The sequence below is a fragment of the Cherax quadricarinatus genome, chromosome 18 (genome assembly GCF_038502225.1).
Source record: "Cherax quadricarinatus isolate ZL_2023a chromosome 18, ASM3850222v1, whole genome shotgun sequence".
NCBI lineage: Eukaryota > Metazoa > Arthropoda > Malacostraca > Decapoda > Parastacidae > Cherax > Cherax quadricarinatus.
Window position 1 is genome coordinate 16,782,596 of NC_091309.1, and position 19,464 is coordinate 16,802,059.

At 37.1% G+C, this 19,464-nt stretch overlaps 1 protein-coding gene across 22 annotated transcripts in view; it reads left to right on the top strand.

The window, feature by feature from the left end:
- Window positions 1-19,464, top strand: part of LOC128689421 (ankyrin-2) — a 989,227-nt gene that overhangs the window by 710,302 nt on the left and 259,461 nt on the right. For 14 of the 22 annotated variants that reach the window (XM_070086289.1, XM_070086296.1, XM_070086287.1 and 11 more), the window contains 3 exons: window positions 3,876-4,133; window positions 6,938-7,006; window positions 18,087-18,311. In XM_070086289.1, coding sequence (XP_069942390.1) covers window positions 3,876-4,133; window positions 6,938-7,006; window positions 18,087-18,311 — 552 coding nt within the window. Of the gene's footprint in view, window positions 1-3,875; window positions 4,134-5,766; window positions 5,869-6,320; window positions 6,408-6,937; window positions 7,007-17,389; window positions 17,408-18,086; window positions 18,312-19,464 lie in introns of those variants that run through there. The other 8 variants (XM_070086299.1, XM_070086291.1, XM_070086300.1 and 5 more) reach the window with 6 other exon arrangements.

Sequence of the window (19,464 nt, forward strand, 5' to 3'; positions counted from 1 at the left end):
CATATTAGACCCACCACCTGGCGTGTATTAAACGTGTGAGGTCGTTTGTTTACTCTTGAATATTGGCAAAAATTTAACATTTCTGCTACTTTGAGCTCAGTTTAAAGCCATTTCCAGTGCTAAAACCAATCAAAATCATCTCTATTTCTGTAATATGTCTTCCATTCTATCAATTGAGACCAAGAAATCGCAAATACAACTATAAAAAACATACGAAAAAACACTGCAAAGTCGCTGTTTTAATCGAAAAATCATGATTACAGTTTTTTTCTCTCATTATACACAGTGTGCTGCAGGATCTGTTTTATGTGGTGCACACATACCACATAGATGTATTCTCTCATATCTAGGCCCAAATGTACCACTCACAGTTTATCAGAGTGAGCTGAGCTCATGACGTAGATCTACGGTTTGGACCCTGAACGTAAAGCCGTAGATCTACAGGACGGACCCTGAAAGGGTTAACTAATCTCCATCTCAAAGCCCAACCGTATCTAAGGTACACTGCTACCCCCTGGATGCAACCTACAGTAGTCACCAATCACCTAGGTACCTACTTAACCCTTTGAGGGTCGACAGGCCCTCTCCGAAACTCGTTCTCAGGGTCGGCCAAATTTAAAAAAAAAAAAAAATTATTTTCTCTTATGAAAAGATAGAGAATCTTTTCCCGATCATAACGACACCAAAAGTTTGAAATTTGATAGAAAACTTACGGAATTATGCTCTCGCAAAGTTAGCGGTCTCGGCGATGTTTACGGATCGGCGATTTTGCCCACTTTGAGCCCCATTTTCGGCCAATTTCACTGTACTAGTCGACAAAAAACATGAATATTTCGCTATAACTCCATTTTTTCTATCGAATGGGTGCAAAAAACCACCCATTTATAAATTCAACTATCCAGTACAGTGGTCAGAATTTAGCAATTTTGCCAATTTCACACAAATTTCAAAAGATGCCAATTTCGGAATAGGGTCCAGAATAAACAAGAAAGACATTCCTGGCACTAAAATGACATTTCCTCTAGTCATTAGTCACGTCTCAAGGCCCCTCTTATATTCTTTTGCTTTCCACTTTGAATTTTTATTCTCACAAAAAATATAAGATTTACTGTTATGCAGACTACTGCATTAGTGTAAAAAATGGTATAAATATTATTGGTGCACTTGTGAAAGAATATTAGACTCACCAGTTGACGTGTATTGCACGCTTGGCACGATTTGTTTACTTTTGAAGTTTGGTAAAAATCGAACATTTCTGCTACTTTGAGCTCAATTTCAAGGCACCTTTCATTGTAAAACCAGTCAAAATCATCTCAATTTCAGTAGTATGTCTTCCATTCTATAAAATGAGACCAAGAAAACTAGAATACAACAATAAATACTATACGAAAATACACTGCAAAGTCGCTGATTTATTCAAAAAAAATGGAAAAAGTTTTTTTTTTCTCATTATGCACCGTGTGCTGCAGGATTTTTTTTAGACTGTGCACACTGACCACATAGACCCATTCTTTCATATGAAGGCCTACCAGCTTTCTCCCACTAGATTTGAGGTCGGTAGAATTTATGAGTACTAGTACGTCAAAAACCCCTACGCGTAAGACGTACTAGTACGACGAAAACCTTCAAAGGGTTAATGGTAGGTGAACAGGGGCAGCAGATGTAAGGAAACATGCTCAGTGTTTCCACCCACAACCACAACCACTCAGTATGTGAGCTGAGTGCATTGCCAACCGAGCCATGAAATACTAATAAAAAATGCACAGACTTTATGCACTATACGTATATTACTATATTCTTGTGATTGCATAGAGCTGTAAGGATACTTATGGTTTAAGTATATAAGGAATTTAAGCTCTTTCACATGAAATAGGGAACAGTGCACACCTCTCACATTTGGATATCAGGGCTACCATATATAATTTTTTTAACTCTTTCAGGGGTCCAGACCCCCAATCTGAAACTTTCAACAGGGTCCAAGAATTAAAAAAAAAAAATCGTTATTTTTTCTTTTGAAATGGTAGAGAATATTTTTCTAAAGGTAATGAAACAAAAAGTGCAAAAATTGATAGAAAATTGGCGAAATTATGCTATCGCAAATTTTGCTGTCAGCAATATTCACACATGGTGATTTTGCCCATTTTGAGTCCTATTTTAGGCCAGTTAGTGTTTCACTCGACCAAATTTGTAGCTATTTCATTAGTATGCCTTCCAGTTTATCAATTGAGCACAAGAAACTGCCTAATCAACTATTTCAACTATGCAGTAAAGTGATCAGAAATTGGCAATTTGGCCAATTTCACACAAATTTCAAAATATGCCTATTTCAAAATAGGGTTCAGAATAAACAATGCAGGCATTCCTGGTACTAAAATAACATTTCTTCTGTAAATTAGTTATATTCCCAGGCTTTATACATGAATTCTATTTTGAATTTTTGTTCACACAAAAAGAAGATTTACTGTTATGCATTTTTGTAATAATTGTATAAATAACATCAGCACATTCATGAATGCATATTAGACTGATCAGTGGATGCATATTTGATGAGTTATGTGATTTGTTTGCTCTGGAATATCGGCAAAAATCAAATATTTTCACTACTTTGAGCTCAATTTCAAGCTATGTTCAATCCTCAAACCAATAAAAAATCGTCACTATTTGTGTAATATGTCTTCCATTCTGTCAAATGAGATAAAAAAACTGTGAATACAACCATAAAAACCATATGAAAATAAACCACAAAGTCACTGTTTTAAACCAAAAACAGGTCAGTTTTTTCATTATGCACTACATGCTGCAGCATTTTTTTTTTTTTAATGTGGTACACACTTACTATATAGACCCATTCTCTCAAATCTAGGCCCAAATTTACTGCTCGCAGCATTTCTGAGTGAGCTGAGCTCATGATGTAGAACTACTACACTGACACTGGCTTCAAAGCCGTAGAACTACGGCACCAACCCAGAAAGGGTTAATTTCATCAGTTTTGTTAATTCAGTGTCATACATTAGATCATCGGTTATACAGTGATTGGTTGTTTGGCCTCTGATGCTATCTACCATACTTAAACTTCAATAAGTAATTCAAAACAGAGGTACTGTAATATAAAGATGTGGGAGTAGAAAAATTCTCGAGGAACAGAAAAATCCTTGAAACCAATAAGATGTATATTCATTATTAAAAATTTTGGTGTATTCTTTACCCCCAAAGAGGCCAGATAATTGATGATCTTCTGTACATTCTATTTTCAAATAAAAGCAGTGGGTTTAAAATAAACTATAATGTCTTTGATTCATTAGGAAACAAAGTGCATTGTGAGCTGTTTACATTCATAAATGCAACAGAAAACTTAGAAACAGAAACTAGGAAACAAATGAAAGTTATCATTAGATTATACTTTTTATAGAATTTTTTTTAATATATACTGTTCATCAAAGTCAAGTTTAAATATACTGTACATATATTATTATTTAAATATTTCTCAGGTTATAAGTGGAATATACGTCATAAGTAAATGTGCTAATGGATAGTAAATATGTACTTTTTAGGCATCTTTCTCTACTGCTCTTCTTATTCTTTAAAGATAGATGTTTACAGTAGTGCTGTAAGGCTTACTTTATTGAATTCAGTTGAACAATTTTAGCTTTTAAAAACAGAGTTATGTGTGCTTAAGTGGTTTAATATGGTATGGATATTCATGCAGTTATTATAAATGTCACTAAAAATGCATTTTTAAAATGATCTGTTTTGTGTAATTGTTATTAACAAAGAAGTTAAGCTAATGTAAAACCACAAGAAATTCCCTTGAAGTATAAGTTCAAATAAGTATTCATTAAGCAAAATGGATAATGGTATGGTTTTGGGGTTGGTAGGCCGGAATCTCTGAGCACCACTCTCAACACAACCATAGACTCAGCAATGATTGAGTCTCAAATTGAGTCTCAGATCATCCAGACCAAGCTGGCTCCACAGTTGTCTGCCCAAATGGCCCAGGAATCAGTGCAGCACCCCCCAGTGCAGCAAATATTGGTTCATAACGACACAGATCAGGCATCCAAGGGTCAAGTCACATCGGGCCAGGTCACTTCTGTAACTGAGAAGTCTCCAGAAAGTCTCAATGGGTGGGAAGGGTATGTCCTTAGCATTGTGTGGGTCTCCAAGATACAGATTCCCTGTTTGATATAACATAAATAGCATGTGTGAGTTCTCTTATTGGTACCCTGATTAAAAATTATTCAGAATTATGAATCCATCTTTCTTTAGATATCAGTTTTTCATTATTACAGCATTTTAACCAAATTCCATGGAATTTTGAAGGAAAATAAGTCTTCCTGATAAAAAATAATAATGAATGATTAACTGCTTCAGAGCTAGCCCTATCATAAATAATATAAACTTTTTTGCTGATTTCTTAGCTATGAATTAACAAAGTAATGCACAGTCAAACCCCCAGGCTAACTGGGATTTGAGTCCTAGAGAGCCTTACTAATCCAGATTTTACAAAGTTACTAAATTCTCTCTATATAATAAGTTTTGATTTAGATTTTGATTTGCTTTATGTTTCAGAGGTCATATCTGTATTACTATAACTTCATTAATATGGTTGGTTTTAAATGTGAAGACAAATAAAATGGAAGCTATGCAAGAGAGGCCCTTCAGTAAAAACTGGTTAAATGAAGTTCATGAATTTGGAAGGATGGGAATTTTAGAGTTTGTCTACTACTTTTTAGCATTTGAAAGTAATAATAAAATACTATAATGCAGAAACTTCTTATTTAAGTATTTTATATAAATACACATATATAGCTTTAAAAAGTAGGTAATGCAGTGTGCTGATTTATAGGATTCATATGTAGTGTTTTATTTAGCTTGTATGTATTTGAATAATACACAAATGAATTTCTTGGAGGCATCACGCAGCTAGGTAAAGCACTGTCAGTTGTGTTGTTTGAGACTCTTCCTCATCCTCACCACACCCAAACTCTCATTCATGGCCCTATTTACCCTCACGTGGACTGTCATCCCAGCACGCACTAGTGTTGTGCTGGATATTTGCCAAACCCTGATGATAAATTCCTTGCCTTTGGTTTATATTCCTTACTTACTTTGGCTGTGCTTGCAAGTGGATGAAAATAATAAAGTTTTTAATGCTAGGCTTCCAGAGTATGTTCAAAGACATTATACATTATTTCATTACCTTCCTCTATGACTGATTAGCTAAAACACAAGCTGAAATTATATTCTTTTAATTCCACTTGTGAACTCATTGTGTGACAATACATAGTCTCATGAAGCATTTTGACAGAAATAGAAGGAAATTAATTTCATATTATAGTTTTGTACATAAATTTAAAAATATATATATATATAAGTACTTTAGTGCTTTGTGAAGTATGTAGCATGAAAAGAGCAATGATCCTTTCCTTCTGTAACTCTTTTGGGAGTTAATATATGTCTAGAATTAGCTTTATGAGACTTCCTAGTAGTATTAATGATGTAGTTGTGATTGCAGGAAGTATTGGAATGTGCAATTCAACACTAACTACACATTGTCTGTGTTGCTGTCTGTCCTTGTCCTTTTATAGTTAATGCAAATTTCACATTTTTTTTAATCCACACCTGAGACATGTTGAATCTGAAGAAAAACAGATTAAAGTAGCCATTAATAGAGATTCATTTTATGTCTCTAGCATCTGTGATAATTTAGCTGGAAACTTGTTTTCTATACTGTGATGATTTATTTATTCTTATTGGTTGGCCCAGCTACAAGAGTTTTCAGAGTTTGGGAAGTGGCAATCGATCATCAGTGTACTCGTTTCTCACCGACTCTGCAACTGCGGAGAATGATTGGCCATATTTTAGAAGGTAAAACAGGGCATTGGAACCACTAAACCGACTAATGTCCTGTTGCTTCGATCTGTGATAAAGCTGTTGCTGGGGATATTTTCTGTCTACCAGTACACTTTGTTGGGCCACTTGGAGTCAGAATCATTGCTCTTTCTTGTATGGGTCCTCTTTGACAACTAACAATAAGTGTCTCAAAACTACTCTGTCTATTCTTGTGTACATTTTCATAAGCTTCGCTTAGGAGTATTTCTGAGTAAAGTTAGTCATGTGACAAAAATACTTGAAACATTCTTTATTCCCTACAACATTCAATAATTAAGAATTGGTATCAGTCTCAAACATTATATGAAATATTAATTATGAAGTGGATAAAGATGGGCACTTGCAAAGTGGGGCTCTGAGATCACCCATGAAAAAGCCATTGCCAGGTGCCAGAAATAGAATCTGTGAGACACGTAGAGAAAGTCCACGGCTGGCTCAGTCTTGGCTGGGTATTGTGACGAGCTCCACTACTCCTCTCCACTCTCCTTTCACATCATAATGGCTGTTAAACAACGGTAGTTATTATTATACGGTAGCACTGCAACTGTAGGTGCTTTTGAGTGTTGCCTGATTGTGTGTTGTGATGTGCCTCTTTTAAGTAAGATGTTGTACGTGAAAATAGAAATTTGCTTATATGTATTTTGTACTTTACCCTTATCCTGCCTATTTTGCTGTTCATTACCATTCATAAATCATATATATTTTTTCATTTTTTAATCATTCTTGCAATATAAAATATTTTTTGTGCTTATTTATCAAAGCATTTTAATCCTTTTTTTATATTTAGCATTTGTGATATTTCACATTATAATTTTGGCTTTGTTTGGCATTAAACTTTGTAAAGCTTTGTGTGTGCACTGGAACTAAAGAAGAAATATCTTAGGAAGCTTGACAGTGTTGGGATGCACACGTGTAAACCAGAACTTAAAAATGTGATATACAGTAGTCCCTGGTGGAGTGTGGGTCTCTTGCCTGATTGCTGTGCTGGTGTGGTATTCTGCTGTGTTAACTGTGAGCCTATTTGCCCTGGCCTTGGGGGTTGCAGAGTGAGCCTGAACAGCCTGGCGTCCTGTCTGTCATCTGGGACCAACACCTCGGGCATGTGGCGCGACAGGTTGGCACGCTCATGTCATGCATCCTAGTCTCCATCATGATTTCATAGCAGATATGTTCAGCTTGAAGTTTATTGCAAGTTTATGCTATTTTTAGTCATATATTGTTTATTGGTTTTCAACACATTGTATTTAATAATTTGATTTGCTGAAATTCACTGTGTAATAAGAATTAATTAAGGATCCTTGCAATAAATTTTTAGTTGGTTCATTGTAAATCATTAAAAAAAGGGTATCTAGTTTTCAGTGCATCTCCTTAATTGCATCCCCCCCTCATCCCCCCCCCTCCTCGGCCCCCTCGCTCTCTCTGTCTTGGTCGCTCTTGTTCTTGCTCGCTCGGCTCACGCCGGACAACAATGCATATGACAGGGGGTCTGGCAGTGTTCCAACAGTGTTGGAAGTGGTTCAGCAACCCTGGTACATGAGCTTTACAATTTCCTGTAGACAAGATGTAATGCTATAGCTAGTTTTGTATCTCTTTAATCACTCGCATAACTTTATAGTAGTACCTTGTTGTAGTGAGAACTTGCGAAAGTGTCTCAAGCAAAACATTGAATAACTAAGGTTTGATTTGCAAAGTGTCTTTATTTTACCAAGGTAGAGTTACATTAATATATGTTAAAAGTTTTAACATTCACAAATTAGCAGCCTTGGTTTTGAATTTCATGTATGGTTTGTGTAAATAGATAGACTACACAAGTACCTTTTCATAAAAAAAATTATAATCATATGAAGTGTTAAGAAACACTGTCACTCTAAAAGCATTCATTGTGATGAATACTGTTTACAAACATATATGAGAGAGTGATTACGTGTTTGTGATTACCTGTTTCAAATTTATGGAGAGAAGCAGTGCTTGTGGTGTCCCATGACTTCTAATTAATTTATTATCAGTACTGTATTTTATAATTTTTTAAGAAACACTTCTTATTGGATTTCCTGCAATACTTTTTTCATAACTTGAAATAATGGTCTTGTCATCTCACTGGTAGTTCTAAAAAATGTCTTCCTTATATTTTTTATGTCCACTTAGGGACTTTCATGCTATATTGCTTCTTTCTCCAGTCTTCCAGGGTTCTTAAATCTGGAATCTATTGCATTTCATGTCTTTGAACTTTTTTTTTTTACTCCATTCTGCATCAAGGTCTTCAAGTTTAGATGAAACATATGCCGTGACTTGTTTGTAAATAGTTCAAGCTATCCTGAGGTTCACCAGCATTACTCATGCTTCACTTACTACCATGCTTTAGGCACTGTCTAATGCGCAATAAAGTATCTAATTTATTTTTTTTATTTATAACTGCTCTAACCCATTCATGAGGAACCTATTTATGTCAAATAGGACATTGCATTTTTTTTTTCTCCTGTTTGAGTCTTCAGAGGGTATATGAGCTCTAGCTCATAGTTCTTCATTTTAACTTCTGTAATGTTTGATTTTTTAATCTTCTGTGTGGTGGCTTCATCCATTGCCATTGTTCACTTCATATCACTTATTTTTACCACTTTTATTCTGAAGAAATGTTTTCTGATATTCTTGTGGCTCATTTGGGTGTATAATTTCCAATTATGCCCATTGTTCTTTTTTTTCACCTCTATAAATGCTCTGATTTTTTTTTTTTTAGTTATCATATTTCCTGTTCTTCATTCTCCCTATCAGTAAAAGCCGAATGTATTATTCTTAACTGCTTATTCTACTGTTCTTTTACTATTTGGAATGCAGTCCTTTAGACCTTCTCAAATGTGTATTTCTGTTTTACTGTACAGCAGTCCTACACCAAGGACAAGTACTCAAGATTAAGTTGTACATCTGAAGGTAAAAAGTGTTCAGAAAGAGTTTTTGCCTGTGTTCCTGAAGGCCAGGAAACCATTTTTGCCATCTAGGTTCCTGAAGGCCAGTAAGGAATTTTTTCCGATGGTTCCTGAAGGCCAGGAAAGAGTTTTTGCCTAGGTTCCTGAAGGCCAGGAAGGAGTTTTTGCCTAGGTTCCTAAAGGCCGGAAAAGAGGTTTATGCTTAGGTTCCTGAAGGTCACTCTTACATTTATGAGCTTTTCCTATGCTGTTATTCTGTTTGTATATTTCAAAGGACAGATCTGGGCTAATGGTTATTCTTAATTCTTGGCCACTCTAAATTCCTGGCCTCAAGATTGTACTCCATACACACACACACACTATTGGCAGTTGCAGTGTATCAGTTGACTTGTTGAAGATTGTGGCTAGTGGCTCACAAAATACTTCTGTTCTCTCTTGCAGAGCCCTCAGAGAGATGTTCTCTTGTTCACTTGTCTTTGAGGTATCTAGCTCGTTCATTAATTTCTTCACCTCTTCTCTTGGTGTGTGTATTTTGTCCAGTACTCAGTAATGCACTGCTCCTCTTTGACTCACATTATGTTGTGTTTCCTTGAAGAATGCCCCCATTAAATCTTTTGTTTAGAGCCTTGCAGGTCACTGAAATGAGTATTTCTCCTTCCTTCTTCAGCCTTATTACCTGATGCTTTAATGTTGTCTTCCTTTTGATATGACTGTATAGCAACTTTTTGTGTGTGAGTGAGATCATCTGCAGTTAAAAGTTATTGTCATTGTGACACTATTGATAATATGCTGTAGATGATTAGATATGAAGGAAAGTTTAAAAGTTAAAGAGTTAGAGGAATTTTTAGTACCATTGTGTACATGGAAATGTATTTCATATGTAATATGTTAATGGTTTATGCCTCATGCTTTAAGTGACCATTATTCACCTTTATAGTAAAGAGTTTAATTGATATATTCATCTGTGACATTTTTCAGTTAGTTTTTACGATTGTTATAATCTTATTAGAGTACTGTGGTTGTTTTGGGAAGTATAATGTAACTATTAGTTCATGCATTGGATCTTGTCTATTTGAAATTGATGTGCAGGTTATCTGAGCATTTAAGATAGGTTCATTGAAAATTGAAAACTTGTGGCATATTTGCCCACATGTAGCTGATTCTTTACTCTTCTATGAAAGGTGTCATATTAATGCCTACTTGAATCTCGTTAGTCTTGTTCATTATAAAATGCTCTCCTTTCCTTTTAAGGTTAATAACTTTTTTATTTCAAAAATTATATGCAAATATGTTATTCTACTAAATTAAGACCCTATTCATGAAGAGTGAGAATTCCCGATGAGTTAAAAATTGTTTGAGCATGTAATGCATAGAGCATGTGTTTACCTAATAAATGCAGTTTGATTATCGAATGCTGATGGGGGGAACACAAATTGTTCTACCTTCTTAATGAAGTTATTCAAGGAATTGTAAATGATTGTACAATTTATTTCCACATGAATGAAAGATTTTTGCTCCATGACTAATATAACTAAAATACCCAAAAGTTATTCACTAATAGAATTGAACGTAGAGTACTATACATGGCGAAGTTTCTTCCTAGAGGATAAACCTATCTTGATTTGAAATGCACACGGGACAACATAATTTAAAACACTAGCTTTATCATTACTTTAATTGGAAGCTGTTTGAAAAGGTACATGAACTCTTCATGAGTAGAAGTCTGCCTTCAGTTAGCAAGTTGAACAGCTTGCAAAAAAATTGAGCATCAAGGCTTCTATGAACACTATAACTGACACTTCAATTAATAAAACTTTCAAAATTGAATCTTGATAGAAACTGAGTGTTAATTTAAAGTTGAGACTGATAACTTTGGCATAGGTTCTGCTGATGATTAGTTTAATTTTTTCTCATGCATAAAAAAGCATACACAGTATCCGTGGGTGATATGTTCTAAGACCTACCGCGGATGCCCGAAACTGCAGATAGTAGCGAACCCTATATATGTCGTTTTTCATTACATACATACCTATGATAATGTTTGATTGATAAATTATATACAATAAGATATTCTTCTTTCTTTCAACACACTGGCTGTATCCCACCGAGGTGGGGTGGCCCAAAAGGAAAAACTAAAGTTTCTCCTTTTACATTTAGTAATATATACAGGAGAAGGGGTTACTAGCCCCATGCTCCCGGCATTTTAGTCGCCTCTTACAACACGCATGGCTTACGGAGGAAGAATTCTGTTCCACTTCCCCATGGAGGTAAGAGGAAATAAACAAGAACTAGAAAGAAAATAGAAGAAAACCCAAAGGGGTGTGTATATATATGCTTGTACATGTATGAGTAGTGTGACCTAAATGTAAGTAGAAGTAGCAAGACATACCTGAAATCTTGCATGTGTATGAGACAGAAAAAAAAAGACACCAGCAATCCTACCATCGTGTAAAACAATTATAGGCTTCAGTTTTACACTCACCTGACAGGACGGTAGTACCTCCCTGGGCGGTTGCTGTCTACCAACCTACTACCTATATAAGATATTACCAACATTAAATAATAATAATAAAATACATTGTACATTATTATCTCTCTCTCTCTTTTTTACACAGGGTTTTTATGAAACATACAAGTAGGGAACAGCATGAAGTTGGAGCCATCTGTGGGCCAGTATTTTCATTTGACCAACTGACTTTATCTCGTTGACATCATGTTGCTGTACGAATGTGTTCCATACTCGAGTCATCCTGGGGATAAATGATCTCAGATGAAGTGATGTTCTGGAGAAAGGTACAGCCAGAGTGAAGCTGCTGCTTTCTGCCCGTCTTGTGGTATAGAAGTTTGCGTCACGCTGTCCTCGAAGTGGACCAAAGTGTAGTACTTTGACAATATTGGCCTTGTACATAACAGTAAGGCCACCCACACCCTTCCTGTGTTGAAGGCTCTGTTGAAATGACAGATCTATCCAGGATTGGTCCAGGCGAGAGATGAGACGTCTTGCTCTGTTCTCTACTCTGTCAAGCAGTCGCAGATGAGAAGGGGGGCAGGCGAACGAAGAAAGTGGAGCATACTCAACGTGTGAGCGTACTTGTGCCTCCTACAAAATCTTGCAACCCTTACTGTCAAGCAGATGCGAGATATGGCGAAGTGCTGTAAGCTTCCTGGCTACCTTGTTTGCAAGATTTACAACGTGGTTTTTCATGGACAGTTTGGAGTCAGATTTCACCCCAAGGATATCAACTTCTTGCCCAGGTGCCAACACCCTCCCATTCATCCTTGCTACTGCACTGGCATTACCATCATGGTGCATAGAGATTATCATCATTTGCGTTTTCTCAGGTGCAAATGTTACTTGCCATCTATTTCCCCAAGCTGATATAGCTCTTAGCTGGTGTTTGATGTAGCTTAGAGCAGCTGGCATTTCTTCTCTTGGATAAGTGAATGTTAGTGTACAGTCGTCTGCATATGTATGTGATTCTGGGATGAGATGAAGAAGGTCATTAAAGTAGACATTCCACAACAATGGTCCCAGAACGCTTCCTTGTGGAACACTTGCCCCAATAGGATGTCTTGCTGATTCTGTTCCATTGAGAACTACCCTTAGAGATTTACCATGAAGGTAATCACTGAAGAGACATGGAGTAGAGCCTGCAATTCCCAGAGCTTGAAGTTTTGCTAAGAGGCCCTGGTGCCACACCCGGTCGAAAGCACCAGCAATGTCCAGTGCTACCACACAGCTGACTTTGGATTCATTCAGTGACTGGTGCCACTTAGTGGAGAGGTTTAACAACAGATCAGCAGCAGAGTAACCTTTCCTGAAGCCATATGACGGTCATTTGTCTTGAGATTATTGTCTCAAGGATCTTACCAGTGATTGACAGGAGTGACACTGGAATGTAGTTGCTGATTTCTGCTCTGCTCTTCTTTTTGTGAACAGGGACTACATTTGCCTCTTTCTACAGAGAAGGCCATTTACACTGTACTAGACAGTGCTGAAAGATGCGAGTTAGAGGTGCTGCTAGCTGGTCTGTACATCTTCTAAGCAATCTTGCCCTCAACTTGTCTGGGCCCACAGCCTTTTCTTGGTCAAGCGATTTAAGAAGGAAATGCACCTCCTCCTGCCTTATTGTCACCACTGACAGTTTTGGCACAGTTCTTGCAGCTAGCCAAGGAGGGTCCCTTGGTGGATCAGGAACTTGCATTTTGGTAGCAAAGTGTTCGGCAAAGAGGTCCGCCTTCTCTTGACTACTAGTAGAGGTGGTCCCATTCTGTCGATTTAGAGGTGGAATGAGTTCATCAGGCAGATAACCTTGTCTGTCCTTGACCAGGGACCACCAGGTTTTGGAGCCTACCCTACCTGATGCTAGCTTTCTTTTTGTGTCCATCTCTCATTTAGCAATGGCCCACTTTTGAACGTCACCCATATGCCTACAGGCTTGCCTGCGCAAGTTCCTGCTATAGGTGGTAGGATGTCTCTTATACCTTCGCCATGCTTTGTACTTAACAGTAGCAGCCTCTCTACAACGAAAGCCAAACCAAGGCTGATCTGTAGGCTTCGTCACATATTGCCGGTGAGAAAAGTGTTCTTGTTGTAGATTAAGGATGTGTCCAGTGAAGGCTTTCACTTGGTTGTCAACATCCCCTTGGAGAAGAGCATTCCAATTGTTGGTGGCGAGCTCAGAGCAAAGGGCTGGCCAATTACAGAAGGGAGTCCACATTTTCCATTAGGAAGTTTATGGGTTCTTCATGTTGCCACTGAGGTCTGTACATTGCACATACTAGTACAGAGGTACTAGTGTTTATGCATAGCTTGAAGAACTTCATTTCAAGATGAGATAGGGATGGCAACATCAATGTGCTGGGCATGTACACTTTTAGAGAAGCACACAGCAACACCTCCTCCTTGCCCTTGCCTGTCTCTTCTCATCCATGAGGTGTAGCCAGCAATTCTTGCAAAATTTTCTGGAGCCCTCTCATCCAAAAATGTTTCAAGAACAGCTATCATGTCGGGATGTTGAGTGTTCACAAAACTGTGTGTGATGTCTCTAACATTAGCAATGAAATCTCTCTCTAATGTTGGCCAACAGGATGCTGATAGACTGGCTCCTCATGATATGGTTAGCTTGAGGTGGTGGGTGTGAGAGGTAGGATACTGATGCAGCTGCAGGGATGTAGTTCTCTCTCTCTCTCTCTCTCTCTCTCTCTCTCTCTCTCTCTCTCTCTCTCTCTCTCTCTCTCTCACTCACTCACTCACTCACTCACTCACTCACTCACTCACTCACTCACTCACTCTCACTCTCTCTCACTCTCTCTCACTCTCTCTCACTCTCTCTCACTCTCTCTCACTCTCTCTCACTCTCTCTCACTCTCTCTCACTCTCTCTCACTCTCACTCTCTCTCACTCTCTCTCACTCTCACTCTCTCTCACTCTCTCTCACTCTCTCTCACTCTCTCTCACTCTCACTCTCTCTCACTCTCTCTCACTCTCACTCTCTCTCACTCTCTCTCACTCTCTCTCACTCTCTCTCACTCTCTCTCACTCTCTCTCACTCTCTCTCACTCTCTCTCTCACTCTCTCTCACTCTCTCTCACTCTCTCTCACTCTCTCTCTCTCTCTCACTCTCTCTCACTCTCTCTCACTCTCTCTCACTCTCTCTCACTCTCACTCTCACTCTCACTCTCTCTCACTCTCTCTCACTCTCTCTCACTCTCTCACTCTCTCTCTCTCTCTCTCTCTCTCTCTCTCTCTCTCTCTCTCTCTCTCTCTCTCTCTCTCTCTCTCTCTCTCTCTCTCTCTCTCTCTCTCTCTCTCTCTTTTTTTTCTTTCTTTCTTTCTTTTTACACAGGGTTTGACAAGGTTAAGGATTCCTAGCTTTATTGACAAGCTATTTACAGGTTAAGGATTCCTAACTTTATTGACAAGCTAAGAGCTGTTACCTACATCAGCTCATTTGAAAGCATTTTTATTGTTAAGAAACATACAAGTAGGGAACAAGATGAAGTTGGAGCCATCTTTGGGCCAGCATTTTCATCTGATCAACTGACTTTGTCATTGACATCATATTGCTGTACGAATGTGTTCCATACTCGAGTCATCCTGGGGATAAATGATCTCAGATGACGTGATGTTCTGGAGAAGGGTACAGCCAGAGTGAAGTTGCTGCTTTCTGCCCGTCTTGTGGTATAGAAGCTTGCTTCACGCTGTCCTTGATGAGGATCCAAGTGTGGTACTTTGACAATATTGGCCTTGTACATAACAGTAAAGCTACCCACATCACTCTTGTGTTGAAGGCTATGCTGAAATGACAGATCTATCCAGGATTGGTCCAGGCGAGAGATGAGACGTCTTGCTCTGTTCTCTACTCTGTCAAGCAGTCGCAGATGAGAGGGAGGCAGACGAACCAAGAAAGTGGAGCATACTCAAGGTCTCTCCCTCTCACACTCTCTTTTACACTCTCTTGTACTCTTGAATGAATGAATGGGATTCTGACATTTTAGCTTAACCCTGAAGGGACAAATGGAACAAAGTAAAATATCTTGTACACACACACACACACACACAGTCTAAATACATTTTTACATTACATTTTTATATGTATTTTTAAAAAATATCATAGCCTATTGAAACCTTTGAATCATTTATTTCTGGAATTTTCAATTTAATATTTTCGGGCCACGGTGAACTGCAGGAATGAATCCACGGATACGGATATGGGGGTTCTACTGTACATAATTAAGTTTTTGTGACTCTGAGGCTACATTGGGTATTCTTACAGTGAGTGTCATGCTTTGTATGATTTTGTATAATTCTTTAATAAATTAAAGTTTAACTGATTTTTAATCTATACTACTGTACTTAAAATTTTGGGTATCTGCAAGGTGATGGATAAAAGTAACCAATATGGAACCTAGTAGAGGTGTAAGAACCAATTGAAGGATGTTCATATCCTCCTTAGTGACCAGAAATTGGTCATCAAAGGACACAAATTGTCTGATAGACAGTGAAATCAGTCGATGCATAGCGAGGCTGACCAACAAGCAAGCAGACAGAAAGACTGACAGATAGAGATAAACAGACACCAAATTACATCCTATTTTTTCCAGTGACACCCATGTTAGAATTGAAGATGAATTATAGGAAATAAATTTCCTATATTTCTCTTCCATTTCCAATATATTAATACAGTGGACCCCCGGTTAACGATATTTTTTCACTCCAGAAGTATGTTCAGGTGCCAGTACTGACCGAATTTGTTCCCATAAGAAATATTGTGAAGCAGATTAGTCCATTTCAGACCCCCAAACATACACGTACAAACGCACTTACATAAATACACTTACATAATTGGTCGCATTCGGAGGTAATCGTTATGCGGGGGTCCACTGTACTGAAATTAGCAATACTCTGCTCATCAGTCATAGGTTGGTGGCTTGAGAATAGTTATTGCGGATTTCCTAGGTCGAGTGATGGGAGGGTGTTAGATTGTATGTATAAAAATGACAGTACCTGAGGGTTGATATTGGACAAGAAAAATATTAATGTATTTATACTGTAATTAATTACAGTGGTACCCCTAGTTTCATACAGCTCCCAACTCTAACAATTATGTAGGTGTATTATTGTAAGTGCTTTTGTAAGTGTATTTTTGGGGGTCTGATATGGACTAATCTAATTTACATTTTTCCTCATGGTAACAAATTCATTCGGTAATGGCACACAGACAGCCTTCTGGAACGAATTGTGGCTGAAACTTGGGGGTACCACTGTAAAAGTTTAACAATAACTTGTGAGGCAACTCGATATAGACAAATACCGGGGCTCCTCAACTTATGATGGTTCTACTTATGATATTTTGACTTTACGAGGGTGCAAAAGCAATTACTTTGGAGTCGAAACTTAGGACATATACCCAGGATGAAGGCAGCAAGTCTGTAACTAGTACGTATTCATTTATTTACTTTTCAATACTGGTATTTAATTACAGTAATTATTTGTTTATTTACTTATTCAGTGACAGTAGTTATTTATTTATACTTATTTATTTTGCATATCACATTCATATTTGACTTAAGATACATAGTTTCAACTTATGATGGGTTTACCGGAATGTACTCCCATTGTAAACTGAGGAGCACCCGTATATTTTCTGTAAAATTGTGGTTTTGAGTCTCCTGTACATCAGTCATATTTTCGATGTTGGCCTACCTAATATTTTTTCATTTTACATGGATTTCTATTCTTGCCCAAACCATAAATTTGTGAATTGGCTTTTCCAGTTTGAGAATTTTGAAATGAATGTTGTTTTACTTCATAGGAAGTGGTGATACTGGCTAATTGATTTCTGTTGTTTAAGAAGGAATCGTTGTTTCATAGCTTTATCATTTGTTTTGTCTAAGTGTTAGTTATACAGTACCAGTCTATACAACACAGATATATATATATATATATTTTTGTGTTCTAACATCAACTATTCTTGATATGCTAACCATGGTGTACCTTTTCATGTGGGGCTTTTGTACAGCTAGTAACTAATTATGCATTTCTAACCTTTCTTGCACGCTTCTTGTAACAGAAAACTCTCATGGAAGACGTGAGTATTAAGTATTTAAGGCCTGTGTAGATATCTTATGTTTTACATTCACAGTAGAATTCAGTTGTGTACTAATATTCTTTTGTATCTCTTGGGTGTGTTTTGTGTTCTTAGGTTCTAAGTAGACTTGGATTCTTTGATTGCATTAATATTTCAGCTTTATCTCAATACTTTTATTTGATGGTAAGATGTCTTTTATTTCAGGCATTCTACAGTTCTGTATTAGTCTTGGATTTGTAAATAACAACTTAACATTTGATTTGATTTGATACTGAAAATGCTATCTGTCTTATACAGAATAGTCTGACTGCCTACCAGTATCTTCTTGTATGATTTAAGTGTATATTTGTAAATTTGTTTTTAATTCAGTGTATACAGTACTGATTTTTTTTATGTTACTTATATAATGAAATTGGAATGATTTTCTTTTAATATTATTAATCTGAAAATATTTGACTCCTCTTTTTTCCTATTGGTTGTGAAATTTAATTGTAAAAGAAAAAGCATCCACTCAAAATATTATTTATCTGTTTTTGCCAAAGTGTTTTTTTTTTCTGAAATTCATGTCTGAAATGGAAGTAATTTACTTAGTAGAGAATATGATTAAACTTGTGCCTGATATAGTGTAAAATTGCTTATCCTTAGAATAAATATATTTGACAGTAAATATATGTGACAGATTCCTGGTAAGCTTCATGGTTGACGCTCGAGGGGGTGCAATGCGTGGCTGCAGGCATTCTGGTGTGCGAGTCATCATTCCTCCCCGAAAGGCTGCCATGCCCATGAGAGTTACTTGCCGTTACCTGAAAAAGGATAAACTTGTTCATGCCCCACCTCTTATGGAGGGAGAGGCTCTCGCTTCAAGGATCCTTGAGATGGGGCCTGCTGGTGCCAAGTTCTTAGGGTGAGTAGTTCTCTCATTTATTGTTGCTAAGATAATAATATTTAATTCTAACTACAGTGGTATCCCGAGTTTTGAACTTATTTCATTCCAGAATACTGTTTGAGTGCCAATACCGAACGAATTTGTTCCCATAAGGAATAATGTAAATTAGATTAGTCCATTTCAGACCCCCAAAAATACACTTACAAATGCACTTACACAAATACACTTATATAATTGTTCAAATTCGAAACTCGGGGTACCACTGTAGTTATAAATGGATTTTATCATTGTTTTTTATTATTTTTTGTTAATACATCGGCCATTTCCCACCAAGGCAGGGTGGGAAGTGGCTGATGTGTTATCTCCTTTCCTACTTTAATTTGGCATGGAGACATTTGCTTGTTAAATGAAAAATGCATTGAGGGAAAGGAGAGGGAGGCCTGGTAAAGAACTAGGTTGTGGGGGGCATTGACCCCTAGAACACCCTCCAGGTAGACCCTCCAGGTAACTGTGTGGAAGATGTTTCAAATTGCTCTTGTCATTTTACATTACTTTTCATGCTTATTAGTATCACAGACAATTAGTACTATGACATCCCAGCACATAATCTACAACAGTCTCACTTGTTTCGTAAACTAGGAATAACATACTCTTTGGTTATTTGACATTGACAATCTATCATTCATTTACTTAATCTAACTAGTCTATCTCACATTCCTGTACTTTGTCTTTTTCGTACAATATTTATACACCAAGAATTCTTCCTCCATAAGCTGTGCATGTCGTAACAAGTGACTGAAATGCCACGAGCAAGGGACTAGTAACCCCTTCTGTATAAATTACTAAATTTAAAAAGGAAAAACTTCTGTTTTTTCTTTTTAGGTCACCTTGCCTCAGTGGGATACGGCCGGTTTGTTGAAAACAAAAATAATTATACACTGTATAAGCAGATCTCTTGTTCTCATAGTCACTGAGTTTTTACATTTTTCCAGTGTTTCTTTCTCTCTTTTTTACCTTCCATTTCATTAGATATACTTTTTTTACATCTGCATCTTCATGCATTTTCTCAAAATTTCCATGCAAATGTTCTTAGTCTGAAAAATCAGATATATGCACTGTATCTTTCCATATTATAACCATTTCTTACCCCATTCATTTATCTAAACCAGTG